At 35.1% G+C, this 25,032-nt stretch overlaps 2 protein-coding genes across 5 annotated transcripts in view; both read right to left on the reverse strand.

Annotated features, from left to right (window-relative positions):
• Positions 1-9,654, reverse strand: part of LOC124645836 (adenylyl cyclase-associated protein 1) — a 33,582-nt gene extending 23,928 nt beyond the window's left edge. Inside the window, exon 1 of one of the 3 annotated variants that reach the window (XM_047185799.1) lies at positions 9,501-9,654. Coding sequence is in view for 1 of the 3 variants with exons in the window: in XM_047185773.1 (XP_047041729.1) it covers positions 4,274-5,066 (793 nt within the window). In the remaining 2 variants the exon portion in view is untranslated. Of the gene's footprint in view, positions 1-4,273; positions 5,121-9,500 lie in introns of those variants that run through there. The other 2 variants (XM_047185773.1, XM_047185764.1) reach the window with 2 other exon arrangements.
• Positions 9,655-11,671: 2,017 nt separating this feature from the next.
• LOC124643101 (nicotinate phosphoribosyltransferase) lies at positions 11,672-24,410 on the reverse strand. 2 transcript variants are annotated; one of them, XM_047181996.1, is made up of 11 exons: positions 23,991-24,410; positions 23,218-23,388; positions 23,008-23,134; positions 20,849-20,932; positions 19,038-19,165; positions 18,037-18,505; positions 16,934-17,199; positions 16,592-16,710; positions 15,335-15,496; positions 14,847-14,975; positions 11,672-14,254 (listed from the first exon to the last, which is right to left on the reverse strand). In XM_047181996.1, exons 1-11 carry the CDS (start codon positions 24,061-24,063, stop codon positions 14,177-14,179), a joined length of 1,806 nt encoding a protein of 601 aa, XP_047037952.1. In that variant the 5' UTR covers positions 24,064-24,410; the 3' UTR covers positions 11,672-14,176. The 2 variants fall into 2 exon arrangements, with proteins under 2 accessions (XP_047037952.1, XP_047038021.1); XM_047182065.1 differs by having other exon boundaries at positions 18,193-18,505; positions 23,991-24,408.
• Between the last annotated feature and the right edge of the window lie 622 nt (positions 24,411-25,032).

A 25,032-nucleotide genomic window follows, 5' to 3' on the forward strand; every position in this document is an offset into this window, starting at 1 on the left:
TATCAACATATTTAAAAGAAATAAATGAATATTTAATCAACTAATAGCAGCTATAATTCATTGACTTCATTTATATTCAAATCGGATACTTTCTTGCAGTTTCCGATCCGACCAGATGCCACATGCCGCTGAATTTCAGTTATTTTGCACGGACGATGTTAATTAAATTATCTTTCAGAAGTTTCTGCAACGTCGCACAATTTGCAAAACAGAAATGAAATGGCTTTCTACAAAACGTCCGTTATCAGCGGGCTCTTATTAAAAAAACAAAAGCTTGACCACAAACGGTATTCCATGCCGTAATTCCACCTCTTTTAAGTGAAATAGGCATTCCATTGCGGCCTTTTCATCTTTCTAACTTGGACAAGGTATGGAATAGAAAGAGGTGTTAGTATCATTAGGCACTTCAAAAGGTATTCGCAACCCTTTTCATTAATAAATTACCATAGTGTACCTTTAGTTAACCATAGTTAACCTTTGGAAGTAAAATAGTAAATAGAGTATGTAAGTATTGGTTCCAAATGGTGGAAATAAAGGTTATAAAGTGAGGATTTAGCTACATCTGTTATTTTTTGTCTTATCTTAATGAGCTCACCCACCAACAGTTTATAAGTGGTAGAGTATATTTCCATAGCAACAGATGTGTAATAATGAATTTTGACATAAACAATTTGTATATTGCAGCACTTTATCCAGTGTTTGCCACGGCTTTGGCGACCGCATTATGGGATTGAATAGCAGATACCTAACCCACTTTGAATTTTCCACATGAGCAGAGCGTTATATCGCTAACAATGGCGACTGGAATCGATTGCCAGAGCATGGAGAAACTTCCTGGACAATATCTGAATTCTTGATAGCCTTTTTTGCCAGATCATTTTGCAAAAGATTGCATATTTTGGGTGAGTTTTATGCATGTTCATCGATAAAGATACAAGTGCGATATGATATCTTTTATTGAAGGTAGGATAAATTGCCCACCTCATAGTTACAGATCGTTATTGTAACATCATAGAAGTCATCATTTTTATGCAATTATTTTCATTAAAGAAGCTCTCGTAACTCTACAGTTGTTTAGCACAACTACAAAACTGTTCATTCCATAAAAATATCTGCTCTATAACACAAATATTTCCACATTCTTTATGCACCCGCTTGCGTTATCAGTATGATGGCTAAAAGAATACATTGCATATTTTACGAACACACCAAAACCATCAAGTTCATTGACATAACTAGTGTTGCCTGACGTCCGGTGACAGCCCATACATTAATAACATTGATAAGCTCACGCGAATTGTAGGAAATCGTTTATGCTGGATCGTTAATTTAAACATTTTGTTTTTATAACTCCAGTTTTTTTTTCTGAATGTTTACAGACCTGCCTTATCTAGTTACTATATTAGTCACCGCTTTATTTTAAGGTTTACGAGTAAAACATCAAGCAGCTTACCAATTTCTATGAAAAACGATCCGAATAACACCCAATATTAAGCACAGAAATGATCACTTTCAGAGCACTTAACTGTTGTTTTTCATGCACTGTTAGTAAAGGCACAATGCGTGTAAACATGCGCGTGCGTCGTCGTATACTGACGGGAGCTGGGATCAACGCGGACGGATGTGTGACGATGATTCAGAGACGAAGCGGGTGTCCGCCAACCGTTCTCTAGAAAGAAACTTTACGATTGCCGAACTACATGCTCTTACGAGCGCTGCGAGCGACGCTGTATCGGTGTGACTCATTACACGATGACGTCCTGTTCATTAATGATGACAGCATACGGTACGTGTATTGGAACATGACAGTAACAGCAGCCAATCACTCGTCATACAGACACCGCGCTCGATATTCGAACATCTTATACATATTTAATTCAATGTAGGTATGGTAAAGGTTGAAGCAAGCAAATTCTTTGAATTTATTTATAAAATGCATGTAGAGTAAATGCGACAAACAATCAAGGTAATTTGCTAACAAGTGAAACAGTATTGATCCGTGTGAGACTCACAACAAACAACAGAACATGCAACACTTTCAGCTGTTATTTCATATTTGCTAACCTAATTTTGATTAACAACCAATAGAATATTATAATTCAATATTGAGGATCATATTACATTGTGAAGCCTTTGGAAAATAAATAAACTTACAGTTATTAAAATCGGCTCTACTTCTTTATAAGTAAATCATTCAAGACCAAGACATCTGACACCTTACTAATAATTGAATGAAACATCATATAAATTATTTTCATGTCTAGGTATTCGTAACGTTTACAAAATCATTTATTTTTTATACTGGAATAACCAAAAGGTAAAGACTTCATTTCACAGAATATAGTTAAATTAGATGTTATCATAACAAGAGACCTTATAATAGAGTCAACAATAATGGCATGTCAGAATCTACTCCGTCCATCGATCATAATATTATTTTGTGATCTTTACAAGTATGCTCCCTTGGGGAATAATACCAGACATCACAAAATAGGCCATGGCGTGTAGGCATTATATGTACGGTTTTCCGTAAAGGTTGAAAGGCCACTTAGAAAATATTTAATAAACTGTGTCTTGCTAAGGTCAACGAGAAAACTTTTGGCAAATAAATCTCGAGAAGATCAAAATATGGGTACTTTCAAGTTACTTAAAGTATCAATTAGGTGATCGAAGTTTGGAGCTTTATGCAAACGATATCGTTTTAATCCCCAACAAATACAGTGTTTCAGATTAGACGATTTATCAGTTCGTTTCCCTGTTATTAGCTACTGAAAGGTTGACCAGAGTTAAATGGGATTGGTAACCAAAACAAAATTTAATCAAGCAGTTTTCCGTCGATCGGTTCTAAAGTTAAAATCTAAAGTTACAGTTATTTCTAAAGTTACAATCCGAAAATCGAATAGAATTTCATAAACATTTATTGCTTTTTTAAAGTTTCCACTTATTGCGTACGGAACGGCTTACCTATTAAGTTTATTAATTATACTTTTAGTTCAATTCATTACATTCGAGTTATCGGATAAACTTGTTTACATCGGAATTGAGACTATAAAACATTGTTCACTATTTGAATGACACTACGAGTAAATGTACAAATTAACAAAATAAAAATAAAAACTAAGAAATAAAAAGAATAAACAATCACATACATTATGTGGCTCTAGTTCCTCGCTTTTTCAAGTGTCAACGGATGGAGGAAAATCAATTGTAATTTCCCATTGTTACGTAACATCTCAATTCTCGAGGGAAGGTACGGACATCAGAATCTCAGTCAGATCTACATTCATTTGTTATCTTCAACTTGTCTGTTAACTGATTAACAAAAGATAGAAGCATTTTTAGCAAAATATATTTTTGCATTTTGTGAGATGAATATTTTCAATACAACAAAAACGAATATCCCGTTTTTTATTTAAAAATTCTAACAACTATTTTTGCCTTCTCTGCTTTTTATTATAGCATTAATATTTTGTACTGTTGAACTGCCTTCGTCAATATATAACACATGAAGGTGAAGTATCAATTGATAGCATACACCCGCCATGCTGTCGTATTGATATCATAAAAGAGTTAACTCATCCATGACTATCGCCAATAAATTGGTTTACACCCTTTATTCCCTAATTGAATGACTTTTCACACCCACCCACATCCGCTCACTGAAATGTTTGCACTAAAAAAAAGAATCGAGAACACTTCATTTTGTATGGTATTACAAAAGAAATAATAACTTTACAAATCATCTGTTTATGACAGGTTTCGTCAAATAAGAAAATGTCGAGGAGGTATTGGTTTTCAAACATGAAAGTAGCTTGGAAAACACTGGAAAAATTATAAGGGGAGCAGTTTATTCAACCAATTCTACAATAAGATCCAACTGCCAAGATATTTCCTTATAAACCTATTAAAACTTGAAAATACCTACAACAATCTATTTACATCTTCAGAGGAAGGAAGCTGAAGTTTGTGAATCAGATCCAGATACTTGGGCAGAGGCCAAACGAATCAATCGATTTTCGCTCATCATTGGTCCAAATATCCAAACACCTTCCTACGGTATGTCGGAATGCAGGTACTACATACAGATTAATTGAGCAAAGATGAAATTTGAAACCAGAATTTAGTAATTTGGACTTAGTAAGTATAGGTAATTTCGACTCAATAAATATTTAGAATTGTTTCCATACTTATGGTACTTCAAAAAACCAGGTTTGTGCCGGGTGTCTCTGTTAAGCTATTAAATAGTTTTTATTTACGCACTCAATATGCCTACCTGGGTCGGCCACTACAGGGCCAAGTGGATCAAAGCGAACACGATGCTCCACAGCAGCGCGTGCAGCACAAACAAGATCCGAAAAAAATCTGTGCCTCCTTAACGCTAGCTCGTCTCTACCAACGGGTGTAGCTGGTGGTTCTCGAGGCCCTTCATTTTCACTGGGTTTGGCAGCATTCTCCTCAAACACTTCATCATCCTCGGTATCCGACTCTTGTTTACTGCTGGGCCTGTGCTCTGAAATGCCGTTGCTACTGTTTGTTGTAGATTTTAATATCCCTGAGGATTTGCGACGGCCTCGTTCTGGTCGAACATCTACATTAGTCCTTGCTAGCTCTTGCTCTAGACGCGACAACTCTTCAAGAGTGGCAGAGTCGCGGCGACAGTCTACAGAAAACCGCTTAAAATTTAGACGGGTCCTGTTATAATCTACTGAATATCGTTTCCTTGTCAAGTCTTTTTTAGGAAGCACGAGATCTAATGTGTCTACCTCTCCAGCCTCACTGATAGAATCGTGACGTGCCTCTTCAGTATCTTCCATTTTGGTAGGTTCATCAGCGGTGGTTTCAATAGAAATTTTAAGTTCATCTTCTTCTATTGCAACTTCTGGTTTTACCGATTCTTTAATAGTTTGTTTCAACTCATCCTTTGCCTGCGTATTTTCATCCCCGTTCGTCGGTAACTTTTCTTTTGTATTTTCGGTATCTGATTCTGAGTTTGAATCCATTTTTTCTGGTTTGGATTTGCTTTTACTTATTTTTTTGCTCGGTCGCGCACAACAACTTTTGAACATACTTATAATAAAGAGTTTTAAAGTATAAATATCTCATTTGCAAACATAAAACGATAAACTATGCAGACAGTGTAACAATTTGTTTAAATATCTCTTTATATTAGCATTTTATAGATAAACAATGCAATACTACAACTCGTAGTAATATTATTATGTCATGAATTGTAGTTCAAAGAAATCGCAGGCCATTCTATTGTTATCGCAAGGGTGTGTACGTAGGTTCGGCGGCCGGCCGAGCGCGCGGCGGCGGGCGACTGACGGCACTGACGCAGGGCGGATGCGCCGCCCGCCCGGCGCATCCTGCCACCCGCGCCCGTTCGCTACGCAGCTTTGGGATTCGGGAGCCCTAAACCATTCTATTATCTAGGCATTTTACATATTATTACAAACACAGAGTTTAAAAGTAATTTATGGGTAAAACTAAGCAGGGCGGGAGTTCCCTGAAACAATATGTGCTCATTGCAGGACGATGAAAGTTATCGAGTTACAGTGTTTTTATTTCGAACGATGATAAACATGTTTAATATAAGCGGTAAATTTTGTTATGGTCAGTTTTGTTACGTCGCAGCATAAAAATCCACTTTTCTTAAAATATCTGTTTACTTTGAAAATTGTATATGAAAAATATAGTGAACCGTTGTTTCAAGAAACCTGACGGTTTTCAGTAAACTTGAACCTTAAATATTTGACCAATTTCATAGACGGATGTTTAACTCTCATCATGAAAGCGTGATCCGAGTCTACGAGTTGAGCATGGAACATCCCTACACCATAAATAGAGACGTATTTGTCAGGGTGTTAAGGGAGGGATCACAGTACCAGTTATACAGATGTAGCAGTAATAGCCTTGGGCCTGGGCCCACTACATTTTAACTGACAATTCCGTCTCCCGACTGTAGTTAACGACTCTCGGTTACCAGACCCGCGCCTGCGTCACACGGCACTAAACACCTACATTTGTGTACAGTAAGACGAACAAATTACTACAAAACCGGTAAATGCATACAATCAAAATAGCTAATAATATTCTAGCTTTGGATTTACCGTAACGCAATTCACCGAAAGAGACGGGTACCCCAAGATTTATTCATCATAAACTGACCAAAAACTTTTCTGGCTCGTGGGATACAAACGGCACGAAATCAAGGCTAGTAAAATTATAAATTTAAACGTATTTGCATGGTTCAGAACTCTTTGGAGCCCTACCAACTTAATTACTTTGGTTCGAATCTTTAGACTAGAGCAGGTACCGAAATCTGATTTAAAGCAGTCTCGTCTTCTCGTAAGTTACAATAACTTATGCTAACTGGCTTATCAGTCTATGGTTACCGCTTTCTAAATTGGTTCAGTTCCATGCTAAACTAAGATTCCCCAAGTTGCGATCACAAGAATCAACTTTCTTATCAAGTGTTTGAACATTTGGGATGTAGTGTAAAACTTACAAAAGTAACATCTGAATCAGTCTTGAGGATATTTCAGCATTTTTTTTTTACAGACTTGTCACTTCATTTTTCTTTTTAATCAATAAACAAGCTCTCAGTGTGTTCTGGATAATAGACACGACAATTTCTAGTGTAGCTTTTGAGCGGATTTCTCCCTCTCTCTGTGGTTGATTATTCATTCATTGCTACACACAAAATTAGCAACAGCAAACCAAATTATGTTTTGAGTTGTTAACTACATTTGAAATAACCTTGCGTTCGGAAATATCGCGCGCTGTGGACCTTCCAATTCAAACATTACACAATACAAAATACAATGGCAATTACTTCCGAACTTTGTTTACGGTTCTGAAGCTCTACAATTGGATGTTCCTGAAACTTTGCTGTTAATTATTTTATAGTTAGCGAGACTAGTTGTGACGTAGGTACAATATGTGTCTATATTCCCTGAAGGGTTGGCGAGTGTTCTGATATTCATTACCCGCTCGATGTTAAACATCTATTTATTGTAGAGGAACAAATACGGAATAAATTAGAGACACTCAGTGCTTATTAGCTATTTCTAGCTCTACAAGTCAGAAACACAACTTGCGCTTTGAGCTTTAGGTTTTTTGCCTTTTAACTAATTAGCAGTATAACATTGATTAATATTTCTTTGATATTTATTAAATAGTGTGAGATTGTAACACCCTTTGGGAGAGTAAAAGCTCACATTAAACGGCGCAGTACTTACAAATTATGTGAATACATTTGAACTAATATAAAGCTAAGAGGAGAAATGCAGCAATTTGTAAGGAAATTCATGGTCCTATTGTACTTGCATTGGAAAATTATATGCAAAGCCTTATCAAATGAAACTACTTCTTTGAAATGTGAGGTTTCCAAAAAGCTTTAGAGGATACATTTAATAACAGCAAAATATGCTATAATATTTTATAAATGAGTCTGCTTATTACGTTTGACACCAACATGTCTTAGAGGAATTTATGGCATTGAGATATTTAGTATGAGATATTTAAGTCATGGTGGCCTAGTGGGTAAAGAACCAGCCTCTTGAGTATGAGGGTGTGGGTTCGATTCCAGGTCAGGCAAGTACCAATGCAACTTTTCTAAGTTTGTATGTACTTTCTAAGTATATCTTAGACACCAATGGCTGATAAAAAAGGTGAAGGAAAACATCTTGAGGAAACCTGGACTATAGTCTGAAATCACCAACCCGCATTGAGCAAGCGTGGTGATTAATGCTCAATCCTTCTCCGTGTGAGAGGAGGCCTGTGCCCAGCAGTGGGATGATAAAAAGGCTGTAACAGAGATATTTAGTTGGTAGGTACTGGTGATTGGTGGAGATGAGTATTTTATTTGAGTATGGAACATTGTTCTTTTGAGATTTTTTTCTTTCAAGTTCAAGTCTAAGGCCAGCAATACACGTACCGCTTGAAGCAGTCAGGGGCGACAGTTTCAAGCTGTCGTTCGTGTATGTGCGTCCATAGAACTCTGCAGTTCACTGTGCAGTCGCAGCTTGAAGCTGTCGCCTCCTGACTGCTTCAAGCGGTCCGTGTATTGCCGGCCTAAACCAATGCATACCAATGTTTTACATATAGACTGCCTACCCAGTTAACTAGTGAATTGGGTGATCCAATACCCCCTGTGAAATATTGGTTGCCAGACTTTCAGGGTTGCGACTATTAGTAACAATTGCCAAAAACAATTGTCTCTGAACTTTTCCTACTACAGGCTAATTTTTAGCCTGTCTAGGAGAACAGTAGTCCACCCATCTTAATTGTGTAGGTAGTCGAACCTACAGACAGGTAGTTGAACTTTATAAAACTAAATCCCACTGTTGTAATCTTTGCAATTCTTTTGGAAATAAATTACTTTATTTTTATTTATTATGTATAAATTAAAGCTAGGCCCCACAATTTTATGTGCCTCCTAAAAGTCAGACAAACTCACTTTAAGATCTAAGTATTCTATATAGATAGTTGTCCATGGACAAACCGAGCCAAGCATTGCTGGTTGACTTAGGTGGATATTAGCCACATGCTTTATATCTTGATCAAGAGACTATGAAAAACCTAGTTATAGAAGTAAACACCAGACCAAAGCAACATAGAAGAATTAATGTAGAACGAGAGCACTCTGCTTCCAACATCGGCCAATAAAATTGCTACATAAAGTCTATTTTATGACAATAAACCTACAAATTGGACTCTGGACACCAAACTTCAACATCCCAATATCATAAATGGGCACAGTCATGAAAGTGGCTTCCAAAGTCATTAAAAAACAATCAACTGTGAATGAGTGTCCAGCATTTATGAACATACATACTTAAATTACTTAAAATTCAAAAAGATGTAGAGCCAATCCAAAAAGTTCATATTACACCCACATTTTAATGTGACTTTTCTTGATAAACTATTATGAAAGATCCCTGTCCTTTTTTAATTCAAACAAAAAAAATTGGTGTTGAGTTTGCTTGGCAATGTTTGTTTGTGGTATTATAAAGTCATAAATGGAAGAACTAATTTTTATTAACTTTTGCATAAACAGCATACTAGCATATATCCTGATGAGTTTGTGTCCATCAAAATATCCAATGCAATCGAAAATCGCCAAAAGGTGTATAATTATGTATGTATTACTTTTCATTACATGTTCAATAAATTACAGAGTAAATTTGCTAAATAGAGAGGCGTTATACTGCTTTTGATGTAATATTAATACAACACCGCATAACTGTGCCAAAGGAGACATATTAATCGAGGTAGCATCCAAATTAACAGTACATTTGTTTCGCCGGCAATCAATGTTATAAAATAACAGGATTTGCATTCACAAACATTCTATTCGTTTCATAATGTAAATAGCTTGATATAATAGTTAATTTCGCGTAAATATAAATTAATTATTTTAGTGACTTGGCGAAGCTACGTCTTCTGCAGAACGCCGGGACAATGTAAAATAAAGATAAGAATATTTATTTACTCACTATCGTTATCTTGTTCCACCGACTCACTGCTGATATGATTGTCTGAATATTTATTCACTTACTATTTACGTATACAATAATATAAAATTCAGTCTTTTTAGGTTATTTGTCAGATAAATGGCTACATACAACTATTTATAATCTGTGGGCTACAACAGTAAAATCAGTGCTACAGATTATTAAATCTATACACAAGCTTCACCAAACGCATGTGCCAAAAAGAGAAACTATTTTGATATTCATTCTTAGGTGCTTCCTAGACGATCAATTAAATTGCGCAATTTAACGTATTGTCCAATAAAAAAAACTGTTTTTATTTTTAAGTCGGGTAAGAATAAATCATTGCGCAACCTTCAATATTAACCCTAGACGGTGAATAAATTTGCAGTTTAGGAAACGTATTAACGGGGCTGATGGAAAATTTCAAATTCCTAAAAAAATCACCTATGGGTATTTCAACGCTCCATCTCAATGCACAGCAGAGGATTAAATCTATAGTAAAGTGCCCAAAGGGACAGCAATACACACATACTATTTCTTACCGATTTCAAAAGGATGTTCGCAATTCGGTTTTCGTTAGTATTAGGGCATGCAATTTCGGTAAAACAAAAATTACCGGTAAAAAATCGGTAATAAAAATATTTTTACCGGTAAACCGGTAAAACGGTAATTTTTGTAATTTTTTTAAAATGTGATATTATAACAATAAGATTGGGTAGTCTTAAAGCAAAAACTAAATAAATATGCAAAGTATAAGGTGGTAAACGTTTTTTGTGTCGTAGGCCGTAACAAAAAACATGTCAGTACCATCCGTACGCGATGTCGCCGACAAAATGCAAGAGAAACGGCTGCGATGGTACGGACATTAAAAAGGAGTGATACCTGAGGACACCGGCAGTGTGAATGTGATACTCAATCTCAATATACCCGGTCAAAGGCGCAAAGGTAGGTCGAAACCGTGGTGGTTGAGTGTCGTAATGAATGACATGAAAATCTGCGAACTCGAAGAGGAAGATGTCTATTCAGGAGGATAGAGCGAAGTGGAAGAAGGAAGATACGGAAAGCCGACCCCGTCACAAGATGGGATAAACGCTAAGAATTACCGTAAAAAATATATTTTTCATTGAAGGGAAAGCCCTTTTTTATGGTAAATCATCAAATGACAGACTCTTTCTGTCTAAAACCCATGTTTTTTAGTAGGCGTTTTATGGACCAGGGTAGCGGTAACTCTTTCGAACAATCCCGCGGCCCCGGCAGGCCTTGGCCCTGCTGGGCCCCACTGGGTTTGCTGACATCTCCCTGAGGAGCCCGTGGAACAACGCGCGCCGCTGACACGGGTCTGTTGTCTATGCAGACGGTGGAACGATGAGCCACTCGAACTCACCGCCTACAGACCGACGCCTACGGTGGCCGGGAGTCGTCTCTCGACCCTTGGCGCCCGTGGTGTCTTCCTGGTCCACTACAGCGGCTGGGATGAGAGGTGCTACTCGCAGTCGCTCCGCCGTCTCCTTCTCGAGCATGACTGCTTCGCAGAAGGGGCGACGGCTTCCCATTCCGTCTAGCTCCGGACCATGGCTTGAACCAGGGAAGGACGCGAAAGGTCGCCGCTGCCTATTGCCTCGACGACAACACGGCGGTACCCTTCCCAGGCAGTGCACACCTGGACTGTGTGCTCCACCGTGTCCTCAGAGCAGTCCGCATGGTGGTGAAGTAAAAGCCCTTGCTCAGTAAGGTCATAGAGTAGGTAAAATAAGCATTAGCTACATGTGTACCTAGTATGAGCTGACAGCTATGAGGAAAAACAGAATAACTGAATGAATACAATTTGTTTAGATTTTATAAATTAAGATGAGAAAGAAGATTTGTATCTAACCTAGAGATAGTTAAGGACACACAAGTTTACTTTTCTAAAAAACAGCAACTATAACACTCTTACAATACGTAATGTATGCAACATTACATTATATTCAGGCTACATAACAAAGATTTGACGTTAAATGAACAATTGCTATATTTTATCAGAAAAATGTAAAAACCGGTAAATTACCGGTTTCATATTATTTTTACCGGTAATTTAAAACCCGCAAAAATGGGCGATTTACCGGTAAAAACGAAACCGGTTAACCGGTATTGCATGCCCTAGTTAGTATCAGTAATAATAAAAGACTTCATTACAAAAGTATGTTATTTATTCATTCAATTTCACCCAAGTTTTACTATGTAGATAAGCAACCTTCTAAAATACATTCAAAATAATAAAAAAACTGTGTTTTTCTTATAATAATAGCTATATTCAAATTTCAAAGGCACAGAAAACACCGTGAACAGGCCAGTGCTTGTGCTAACCTACACAGAACATTTATTTAAAAGTTCATGCAGTGTCTTGACTATTCTATACATCATTCCCATAAAATAATGTACTTTCTTTTTTACTACTCGAAATTTTTAAAAGGATATTCATATTACTTACATAAAATTCACAAAAGTTTTCATAAAGGATTTCCGTACACAAAAACACCCTACACTTAATGAATTAGTTGGATTATGCGACGCTATTATTTTTACTTCGTAAGCCAATGTCCTCTATTAAACGGACGGAGTGCCAAGAAACTTTACGGAAATATTTACAGAGCATTAATTCTCAAACCGAGTTTAGTTACATTGCTTAATAAAGTATCTTCTTTATATGTTCACAACTAATAACTGTGGTATCATTTATTTCTTAAAAATCGTTATTCTCCAATAAAAAGTCACTTTACAGTGCACAGTACATTTCAAGAATAGGCTTAGTTTAAAACTTACACGACTGTTACTTTTACCATATTTAAAAGGTAAAGTTTGCATACTGGGTAAATATACAACAGAATAATTGAAATGTTGTACACACAGTCACACATTCAAATGAAATTGGAGAAAACGCTTTTATACTATTTTTTTAATGCCAAATGCACAGTGCTGTTCATAAATGTCCATACATACATAGATTGGTCTGAAATCTGTGCAAACTCAACAGCATTAGTGCCAGACTAAATACCATTCTTATAATATCAGAGTCCATTCTTACTGAATGCGCATGTTTCAACGTGGGTGTAATGACGATCGACGCTGTACGTTCATTACCAATTTTAGGGGTACTCTTAAAAGTTATTATATAATATTGCATATATTTTCAGAAGGTATAAATATAAAACTCATTTGCACGTGACAAAGCCATAAGATATACATATTTTCTGTTATTATTTCTGTCATGCCTTTGCAAATGCTAGCTAAAACCTAGAACACATCATTATCCAGCTTCAACTGACAATTTTAAATTGTCAATATTCACATGTTTTAAGTAGGTATACAAAAACTATACAGCTATTTCAGGGTTTTCTAAACATATTAACTAAAAACCAGAAACCAGTTCTGAAAGGTCCATGATATTTATATGTGTTGATAACACTTTTTTTATAAGATTAAACATATTTCATAAAATTTATATATTATCACAACAACAAATTTCCTCCACCAATAACAACAAAATCAATAACCTAATATCACGTCCCTTCGATCTACTCTCTACCTAAAGGTGAACTAAATGCACTATGTTTTGTAATAAATACATAATTTGTACAAAATGTTACTGTATCTCTCTTCGAAACTAACTAAACCTTTAAAAGCTACTTCATACAACTTCAATATTTTATCTAAATAATATTTACTCTGCGAATGTAATGAAGATTACTAGGTATACTATAACTGCATAAGTTCAATGGAACACTTCATATACAAATGGCAAGGGATTACAAGACACGAGTGTACTACATATAAGAAACTGCCATAAATCCTTTGGTTTAAGCTTCAATATTCAAAGTGAAGGAATGCAACATTAATTTAAATAATTTTGATAATTATATATAACTAAACTTTTTTTGTTACTTTAAAATTAGCGAAAAACACATTGTTCTATTTGACTAGTACAGGAATAAACTTGGAATTTGAAATGGTTGCAATGATTAGTACAACATCATAATTTATAACGAACTGGCTGCCACATACTATCTGGATAAATTATAACGTGGCAGATTATAGTACGATACCAGATATATAATATTTTAGGCCATAATTCACATCAACATTGCAAGAATAGCGTAAGCTGACGCAATATTGTTTCAGCTTCAAGCTTTTTATTTCATTCAGGCGAAAGCCTATATTTATTATTCAAAGCCTATTTATCAAAATATGTGTAAGAATCCATTGTATATTGTTAAAAAATACCAAGTTGGAATAGGTAAATATAAAATTATACTATTGATTGTTCCCAGACTAAAATGTCTTTCTATCTTAGATATTTTTGAATATAACAAATATTTTAAGTCTCCCACAATGAAGTTATCAAGTTTAAAATAGCCAATATATAAGTTAACTATTTTAATCCTAATTTAAGTTTAAACTTCTTTTATGAAGACAATCCAATAAAAATATTGTGTACTTAAATAAGGATGAATTAAGTTTTCCTTATTAACAGTAAGTATGCTACATATACGACAGTATTTAAAATACTATATATATTTTGTCACATTTTCATAAATAAGCCTATAGGCTTGTGACATTATCGTTGTGTTCCTTAGACAAGGTTTACCAAGCTCTTAAGATTTTCTTCTTTTAGTAGAAGGTGGATACTAACGTTCCTTTCATGATAACTCTCCAATAGGTGCATTCTGGAGCCACAAATCATGGATGAAATTGTACAGGTCATCACTGACTGCCACCTGAAAAAAAAAACATGATATTCTTTAAAATATTATAATGTACTAGCTTCTGCCAGCGGTTTCACCCGCATCCCGAGGGAACTTCTTCCCGTACTACGTAACACTGAAAGAAATTTTCAAATCGGACCAGTAGTTACTGAGATTAGCGCGTTCAAACAAACAAACAAACAAACAAACTCTTCAGCTTTATAATATTAGTATAGATTTAATTCCTATATGGGTTTTATACACAGATAAGCTTTTTTAAATTAAGCTTATTCCCTTCCATCAACAAGTAACAACAGAAAAAAATACTGAACAAAACTATTATTTACAACACAGTAAACATGATAGATAACATACTTTAGTTGCACATTACCAAAACGTCATATGCAAATTCTTGCCAATTTGCTTGAAAATTTATGGTACAGACAGAATAAATATTTTCTCTGCAATAGTACTTATGACTAGATATGTAAGGTTCAAAATAGTCAGACTGTATTACTTTAGAATTTAAGATAAGTATCCAGCAAACAGTGGGTCTGTTTCATGCTGAATAATGTTCATTCTTTCTCGATAAGTTTATGGATGATTTATATTGCTATTTACAAACCTTGTAAGGGGTGGGGTTCAAATTCCTCTTGATGTCCTGTCGCAGAGTCCTTAGTGACGATTGTACCCGCTCTCGCACCTCGTGTAATGGTTTCGGCATCGAGTAAATGAGGCCATCCTTCCAATACACCTGTACAATTATATTTTTTGGGTTAAGTGAGCCGAATAGTGATTGTAATAAAATGTTTTTTTCGGACTTATAAGACAAATGCAAGTAAAAATTTTACAAAAACGGATGTATTTTTGTAGGTGTAAATATAAAGTAAATAATGCTTCGAATTTAAGAATTTACTCCATATTCAATCAATAAAAAAATATTTTTAATCTACACAAGTTACCTACTAGAAAAAAAAATGACATCATTAAGAAATAACCATGCTAAATTACAAGGTGGGTAATCACTAAAACCCATACATAACATTTAGCTGACGCATCAATAATAAGATTTATTCTTTCCTTAATAATTCTGAGAAGAGATAATGAACTAACCTTGTATAGATGTTCAACTTTGCTGGGGATGACGTAAGCGCGTTTAGACTCTTGGAAGGGATGCCTACAGAGCACCTTTTGTCCGACCTCGGGGGCGGGCTCCGATGAACGCTGCAGCAAGTCGATCAGAGCGTGACCATCCGCACCGAATAGTCTGTAAGCCTGAAATAAGATTTACGACTGATTAGTACAGAAAAGGTTAACTTATTGATATATATATTATATATTTTTTATTATAAAACTAAAGACTTACAAAAGAGAATGTCAGTTTAATGAGTAAAAAATATGTGGAAATAAAATAGGCATCAGTTAAATATATTTTTGACGGCAAATGAGGAAACTGAATAATTTCATAGAATATGATCTCATTTGGTATGCAGGTAAAATAAAATAATCAAGGAAACCGAACATTAGTTATGATTAGGTACCTGTTTAAAAGAATTTTATATTATTGTGCAGGTCAGTACATAAAGTTTTTTGTATACGAATTCTTATGTGGTTAATAATTATATTCGGCTTAGCCTTCATCTGTTTGAGGCGTATAACAAACCGGTATCATTAAATAAATTCAGTAAATTAACTTTGATAGACAATTTGCTTGGCAGAGGCACAATATTTATTTTGTCGCAGAGGATTATGAAACAATGGGTATCTATATTGTCTGTCAAACATCCATAGCAGTCTAGTAAATCGATGGTAAATACTAGTCTTTGAACAATCAATAAAGCTGACAAAGTATTAGTAATTCACAAGACCTTGTGTCGTGCAATGATACTTTAACCAGCTATATCTATGTATTGGTATTCATGACAATAGTATATTTTTCTCTTTGATAACACGCATCGGTTCAGGGCCGTACGTAATTCGATATTCCGTTCCTACCAACGTAATCTCATCAAATCATAGTTTTATCGATATCTGCATAGTCGCGAACGTAATATTGGGCGACGGGCCACGATAATAATGTTAGTCGAACGAAACGATTACTGAGATAACTTGTAACCGATTAGAGTTAAAGTTCAATCAAAGCAGCATTATTCTCCTAACTTCATTAACCACTATTTCAATCAAGATAACGTTCGTTTTCATTTGTATTTGCACACAAACTTAATGACAAACAAGCCTGTTGTCATTATCGTACTCATAAACAAGCAAGAGTATCAATCTATTTGCTCTGATAACGGTTTGACCTCATCAACTGAAAACGTTCCATTAATAATTAATGTTAGTTGTTGTACTTAAGTACCGTCGCCGTACCTCTTTGTGACCAGGTATAGTGACTTTCCCAACATCTTGACTCAGTTTGATGCGCGGCTGTCCATTAATTTCTGTTAATTTGTAAACGCAGCCTAAGGCGGGCTGGCGTTGACACGTTACTGTAAAACAAATAACAAACATCGTTGAGTTCACTGTGGCACGACATCTAAACAATTTTATTAAATGGATGTTTCCTTGTACCATATTACTCTTGAGTCATAGTAGTTATGTTATCAGCAAAAAGTACCAGTTCAGCACAGTTAGCATTGTATGAATAGATTTGTAAATACATAAAATTACACAAAGTGTAGATTTTTTTTTATTATGTAAGGATCACATTACCTAGATGTGTTCCAATTCCGAAGCAGTCGATTTTGTGTCCTTGTTCGTTCAAGCTCAATATAGTTTCCTCGTTAATGTCGTTCGAAGCTACAATGGTTAATTTAGAGAACCAGGGCAGTTTGAAAGCTTCGGCGATGCTCTCGAAGGTCTCCCGTGCTAGTACAGACAAATAAGCCAGATCACCGCTGTCGATACGGATACCCACGGCTCTGTAGCCACAGTCGTTTAGCGCTAAGGCCACAGCACAGAAGTTTAGCAGACCACTCCTGTTAAGAAACATTAGTTCAATACTACTAGAAGTTAAGAGCAACAATACAAAGTACTGGTATCAATTACGCAACTATCCGTTACAGGGTGTGCTGCTTGGGGTATCTCTGCAACTACATACCTACAGTTCCTACTTATACCGTACCTATGCAACGTGTCGTGCTTGTGTTAAAGGTATGTATGAGGTCATTTGCGAATACGTAGCCATACAATGTGTTTACTACATTTTGTTCACTACATTCGTTGAAAATAAATTCACATAAAAATATAAATAAAATATCCAGTTTCTTACTATGTTTATATAAGGTGCATGATGGTAGCTATACATGCAATACCGGCTTGAGTACAGTGAATGTGTGCATATCCCTATACAATGCAACTGTGCCCAATGACTAACATTGCCCCTAATCTTGCATATAGGGCACGATAATACGTCACACTGAAGCAAATATAAAATTCTCGTAGGACGTGTTCTCATTTATTTACATTCGGTTGTACATGAAGCGTCGTCCATATACGCTTCACTGAAAAAGCGAAATAAAACATAAAATTGTATTCTACGGCCATGATTGTTAAGTATTCCCAGATAATCCCGGCGCATGTGTTAGTTAGAATGTGTGCTTGCATAAGTCATTCCTCCCAGTGTTATGAGTCTCATGCCCCCCTAACGATGGAGATGTCAAATGATATTGCAACAACTGGGCTTGCCAGTACACAGAACAATTCTAAGTAACAATGAAAACTTCACAAAACTTAAAATATAAATGAAAATGCAAAACAATAATATAAGTTTATCAGACACCAAATGTCAATGAGTTGTCTATTTGCATCTTTACCTCAGTGTGCGTTCGACCGTGCTATATCCATATGGACTATGTATAGTCGGTGATTTGAGTACTCTAGTACCATTGGTTCCACAGTTGCTATTGTAGCCAGAATGCCCATTCATATTATGCTGCCTGTGTCGTGACGGTAAGCCTTGAAAATTATACCTCTTGACATCGTACGTATCCACTAGAGCCAAGAAACCCGACGGGAATGCTAGGGCATAGGATATGAGGGCAGCTAGTTCACCGTCGCTCGCTTCCTCCGGAGAGATATCTATGACGGCCGACACTCGCTTGCGCCACTCTAGCGACAGCTCGAGCAGGTTGCTCGGCTCCTGCGTCTGTGCGTGTCGGATCGTCACCGAGTGCAAGTCCTGCAGCGTGCTGAACGACGTCACAAACGAGTGCGCGTGCGTGCCTCGCACCGGGATATTGAACATTTTACCCGCCAATACGTTGCTTGTGCCATCAAATCCCCCTGAAACAAATTGGTATAGCATTAGCAATCTAGTAGCTCTACAAATTAGAAGTAGTTAGTATAGTTGACCAAAGTGTTTACGAAAGTAGTACCTATATACAATGACTAAGCAGTTTGGATAAAGGTATCATCCCTCATTCGAGCAGGTAAGCAAAAAGTAATTTAAAAGTTTGGTAGCAGGCAGTACAAGAGTACCGAGCAGGTGAGACATTCAAGGGCAAGGTTCGCGAAACTTGCCTGATTAAACCTATTAACGAAAAGTATATTCGCTATTGGGGATTCTTATGAGTCAATGGCGCGGCAGGGTGTTTTATATTGCACAAGTTTGAATAGCGTCCGCGAGCCTCGTACCTGGTACTGGGTTCGCTAGCCGCCTGAGCTGCGCAAAAACACGCTAATACAATCAATAACAGACCAGTTCATTTGCGCCCCTATACAATATACTCAACATATTATTTAGCTCCAAAATATGTGAACAAAGCAACTTTGTCTGCAGAATAATTAAGCTGATAATAAAAAAGTAGGATTTTACCAATATAAGCATATTTTGAGGCTGACAATCCACCGTCTGGGCCTTGGGCTCTTCGTAAACCAAACTCAAGTAAAGAAACATTCTTTCCAGCAACCATTCTATATCGTGCAGCGTTCGTTGCCATCAAACTGAAAGAAAAGCACTAACTTAAAATAACTATATGGGTTATATTTTTAGGGAGCAGGCATTTTTTTATTATGACCAACAAGAAAGAACATATACCTACACCTAAGCACAATTTAAAATAGCCGCGTCACTACGAAATAGCTGCTTAGAGCTAATTTACGTTAGTAGGTACGCATAATCATTGCATATCATTAATTAGTAATACCTACAGACAAATTACTTTAGAAAACAACATTGCATTTCTTTCAATGATAAGGGTATCCAATTTCAACATTTAAAACGAAATTGTGTGCATATAAACTGGTAGTTGTTTGTGTAATGTGGGTACGAGTCCTACTTGGCTTTGAGGTTAATTAGTTTTGTCACAAGGCGTTTTTGTCGATTGAACAATGAATACGTCCTTGAAGCGTAGGTTCAGCTCGATTGTTTAGGGTAGAGTACATAGGCACTGATATCTTTTAATTAATACATTTGTCTGATGTAACTGGCACTTGAGTAGATAAAGCATATTAGCAGTATACTGTGACATAGTAGGCTATGCTAGTGCTTAACGACCCAATTACAAGACAGGTACCTATAGTCAAACTAATGAAAGATAGCTAGTAATTATCCGACGCATCCATGCTCGCATACTATCTGATAAGTGAGATAGTATACCGACTATCGAAGAGCAAATATTCATATCTGAACATATAAGCCTTGACAAGTATGATTTAGCTGTTTATGCATAATGGGAGAGTATGGAAACCTATTATAAGCCTTGACAAGTATGATTAACCATTGATGCATAATGAGAGAGTGCGCGAACATTTTAAGCCTTGAAAAGTTTGATGCATAATGAAAGAGTGCGCGAAAATAAAAGCCTTGGCAAGTATGATGCATTGTGAGAGAGTGTGCAGATGGATTGATGATGTGCAATCGTTTTATGAATACTGCCCTTGTTATTGGTAATTCAGCTACATTTTAGTCAGTCAAACAAACAATTACCAATAACAAGGTCATTTCTATTTAATGTATTGTTCATAATGATTGTCATTTCTGCTTAGACGAACTCTATATAAAAGCTCATAGCAGATTTTGATCTCCCAAAAAGGTGTCAACATGATTTTTCAAGTTCAATTTTCTGAACTTATATTGTATTGAGCGTTCTTAAATCTGTAGGCACAACTTTTTATTGCAAAGACTGTCTAATCTCAGGAAGGCACTATGGTGTCAAATTAAAAGAAATAAGTACCTTTATTATGTATCTCATTTAAATGGGGCTTAGCTAGGTATTTATGTGATACTTTTTATCTAAGTGCGTGTAGTTGTTTTCTGAGGATTGAAAAGCGGAAAACGACTAAATACTTCTTTCTTTATGTGGGTATACATATGGTTGATATTTCAATTGCTCTTAAAAAAAAAAATTAAGATAAAAATAACTGATAAACATCATAATAAAGTACCGATAGCGACGTTTTTCTCTACGGACTAAAAAATCTCAAACCGACTAAATCGATAACGATAAAATTGCTGAGAGGAATAAAACTTTAATGTTGAAATGGTTATCGAGAACAGAACTTTATGTAAGTATATATAAAATTTACACAAGGAGAAGTAGGTAGGTATTAACGGGACAGTTTTCGCAACCCGCTATAAATGCGTCAATATTGCAATATGCGAATATGTGATAGCAAGTAACTTACCTTGCAAAGTTGACGAGAGTTAACAAAGTCGTTTCCAACAGCTGTGCTACAATTAAAGGTCCTTCAACTCTCAATAAAGGCACCCTGCAAGATACAGCGTCATAAAACAACAACAAAATATAAACAGCTAATTTAATCTTATCTACACTAATATGATAAAAAGGAAACATTTTTTTGTTTGTACTCTAAAAGCTCCAATACTATTGAACTTATTTGAAAAAGGCTTATGTTTAACTGATCACCAGAAATAGTAACAAATAGCAGACAAAAATAGTAAATGATCACCAAAATGAAACTCGCATTTTAATGTAAAATGATAACCAAAGTTTTAACACTTTGCTATCCCATTTAAGTGAAATTACTCCAAAATAAATCATGCGCAAGCCAAAAATAGTAAATGATCACCAAAATTAAACCACCATTTTAAAGTAAAATGATAACCAAAGTTTTTACATTCTGCTATCCTATTTAAGCAAAATGAGTCCAAATAAATCATTGTTATCCCAAAAGTAGTAAATGATCACCAAAAGTAGTGAATGATCATCAAAATTATACCAGCGTTTTAATATAAAATGATAATCAAAGTTTTTACATCTTGCTATCCTGTTTAAGTAAACTGACTCCAAAAAAATAAGTTCGGCCTGATACAATAAATGTAATTACATTATGGGGACCCTTTTCCTGCACTAGGGTGGAAAATTGTCTATTGCATGCCTCTAAACAGTGCGATAAGAGTGTGTTTTCGAGGGAGTGTATTGAGAAACACATTCTTCTTCTTCTTTCTCCTGCCCTGTTCCCAATTTTACTTGGGGTCGGCGCAATATGTCATTTTCTTCCATTTTCCCCTGTCACTCGTCATACTGACACTCACGCATGCATTGCAAGCCGGACACATAACTTAATATGGCATCATAATACTTTATTTGATAATAAGCCTACATTTTATGGCAATCACAGTGACTTATTTAGGCAAAAATAATACATTAATTTGGTCGTCAAGAGTTGGTGATCATTTACTAAATTTGGTGGTCGAATACAATTTAAAGTGAAGTCGTGACTAAAATAGCTGGTACTATTACATTTTTAGACTTTATTTTTCTGGTGTTCAGTAGATTTTTCTGGTTGCAAAACTAAGGGTATCAAAGCATTTTATGGTGGTCATTATATTTGTTCCCTTTGAAAAATTCTTTCACAATTAGGTAACTGCAATTTCCTCAAGTTACATAGGCTATATTTTATCTGGGTACATGAAGTAGTTCCCCTGGGGCACGAGTTAAAACGCGGGAAAACTGTTTGTACCTAATGAAATAGTATATGTAGAGCAGTAGTTTAACACTAACGATATAAAGGCAAACTAGCTGTCTTTGTGTGATTACAATTTTCTTTTCAATTTATTTTTGGCACAAAGACAATTATTTTACTAATTTGTTTTTGTGACAATACTACAGACAGTAAAGCTGTTTTCCATGTTTTGAGACAACAACATGGGAAACAGCTGGTTTCAAGTATTATAAGCAATGTTAAAATTATATCTTCATCATAATGAAGGTGCAATAGCACCTTATTTACAATTTAAATAAATATATTTTAAACTAGCTTCTGCCAGCGGCTTCGCCCGCGTGGTGTGTTGATAAAAAGTAGCCCATGTGTTAATCCAGGGTATCACCTATCTACATACCAAATTTCAATCAAATCGGTCCAGCCGTTTTTGCGTGATTGAATAACAAACATACATCCATACATTCTCACAAACTTTCACATTTATAATATAAGTAGGATAAGGTGCTATTGGGGTAATTGTACTGATGTATGAAATAAGTATTAAAACCTGATTACTGACATTACTGATCTAGTATTCAAAATATGTATTTCAAATAGAATCAGTCCTTCTATTTGCCCATTTTTTTTTCATACCAGAACTTATTGCATTAAGCTCTTAAATGATTAGTTCATTGTATGGCATCAAAATAGTAATGATACTGAGATAGACATTGTAAAAGTATGTTGGGTTTCCAATGTTAATTTCTTATTTAAATACAAGTTGTTATAAAAATAATTAACTTTGTATCAACACTTAAAGCTTATTCAGTTAAAATATAGATTTTATAAAGTGATAATTCAGTTAATAAACATAATAATAACGAAAAATTATTGCAAACCTTGGAAATACGACCGAACCTTCCTCAATAGCACTCACTCTTATATCCTTGCAAGTTAAATCTTTCAAGTAGGCAAAAAATTCTGGTTCTATATTTTCTGGTAAAGTTTGCTTCAAATATTCAATATCTGAAAAATAAACAAATATATATCTCCAAATACTTAAAATATATATAAGAAAAAAGTAAAGAGTATTTTTTAAAACTACATACCACTATCAGAATAGTGAAAGTTTTCCAAAAACTTCAAGCACTCCTCTAGACCGGCAAAAATAGTAAATTCTCCTTGGAAAGGATTTGTGCGGAAAAATAAATCAAATACAGCCACATCATTGACTTTTCCAGATTTCCAGTAGGCATAAGCCATGGTTATTTGATACAGATCTGAAGAGAAAATTGTTTTTTAAAGATTTTAATGATAATAAGTACTAAAGATTACAGTTCCAAATGTTTAAATAAATATGAAGTATAATAAAGATAATTATTAAGCACTTACCCAGAAACCTACACACAACTAGGTATACAAGTTCTAGCTTATTAAAATTATTGGAAACAAAATAAATAAATGATTTTTATTGGATTTTATTAGCAACAGTATACTTAACTATAGGCTAATTGAGTATAATACTGAACCCAAAATAATACAAAAACTGCATTAGAAAAACTAACTTGGATTTTTTTAATGATTTAAAGTTTATATAAAACCAGTGTCAAGAAGGTAAAAGTATCACAGAATTAAATAGACACAAGGAAGTCAAAACCTTCATTATTATCTACACAACACTAATGGCCAGTTGCACCGTTTAACTATAACGATAACCGAACCATTTTCAGTTGTCAAATCGCCGATTTGTCCAATGGGCGGCAAGTATACGGCTGGTTATCGTTATAGTTAAATGGTGAAATCCATCCTAAGATTACTTTATTAGTTCTAAAGTACATTTGACATTTAAAATTCGCTCCAAAATAATTTATAATTTACTCACCAGTCAACAAAGGTTGCACAATACCATTCTGTCGTGCCATCTTTCTCTTGATATTTAATTCTTCACTAGACATTTTCGTTGTAAGTGATTACGCTAGTGCAGAGATTATTAGAAACGTGAGCTATATATGGTATCTGCCGTACGACTAAAATAAGTAATTTCATCGTGATCAAGTGGTCTTAGTTATCAGCGCGCCAAACAAAATTTGACGGATAAATCTACGCATGCGCATTTGGATCCTATTGACTATAAAGTTTAAAGGTCATTTCTGAAGGTCGACATAACATGAAGAAATGAATATTTATGTTATTATTGAACACTAATCTATAAAGAACTTGTGAATTATGCGACAAAAAATTAAAATAATAATAATTCACTCACACACATAAATACGATCAACAATCGACTTTTTAAATACCTACAGTGATTATTGGCAATTTCGCATTATTTCGAACTCTTGGCTTTTCGGGTCAATATTAAGTTCTTCAAAGCAATTTAATAAACATTTCTTTTGTGAGTGAGGTATTAAGAAATTAAAATAACATTTAGCTTTACTCCTTTATCGTATTCTTAATCTATTTAAATCACTGGGTATGAGATGCGCCCCTGCCTTAGGCTCCAACTAGACGATCATACAATAAAAATTATTTAAATTGCGCAATATTACGAATACTGCAAAATTAACTGTGTAAGGTTAATATCGAAGAAAACACAATGTTTTTCAGAAATTATGAATGAAATTTTTGGGACCAAAAATCTTTGCGCAATCTTCAATATTGATCGTAAACGTCAATAAGTTGTACAATATCGTAATATTGCGCAATGAAAATGAACGCCTAGGCTAGGGAGCGCCAGGTGCTGCCTTGATGATAGATTTTTTGCGATTGAGTTATTTTGGTTTGGTTTAATATATAATTTCATTATATGGGCTCAAAGTTTATCTATGTTCCTGGTAAATTCATTTTACATAGTGATAAAGTTTAATGCTAATTGTATTGAATAGGAACAACTGAAGTGTACGAAGTCCTATATACTTACAAAA

The sequence above is a fragment of the Helicoverpa zea genome, chromosome 1 (assembly GCF_022581195.2).
Source record: "Helicoverpa zea isolate HzStark_Cry1AcR chromosome 1, ilHelZeax1.1, whole genome shotgun sequence".
Taxonomy (NCBI): domain Eukaryota; kingdom Metazoa; phylum Arthropoda; class Insecta; order Lepidoptera; family Noctuidae; genus Helicoverpa; species Helicoverpa zea.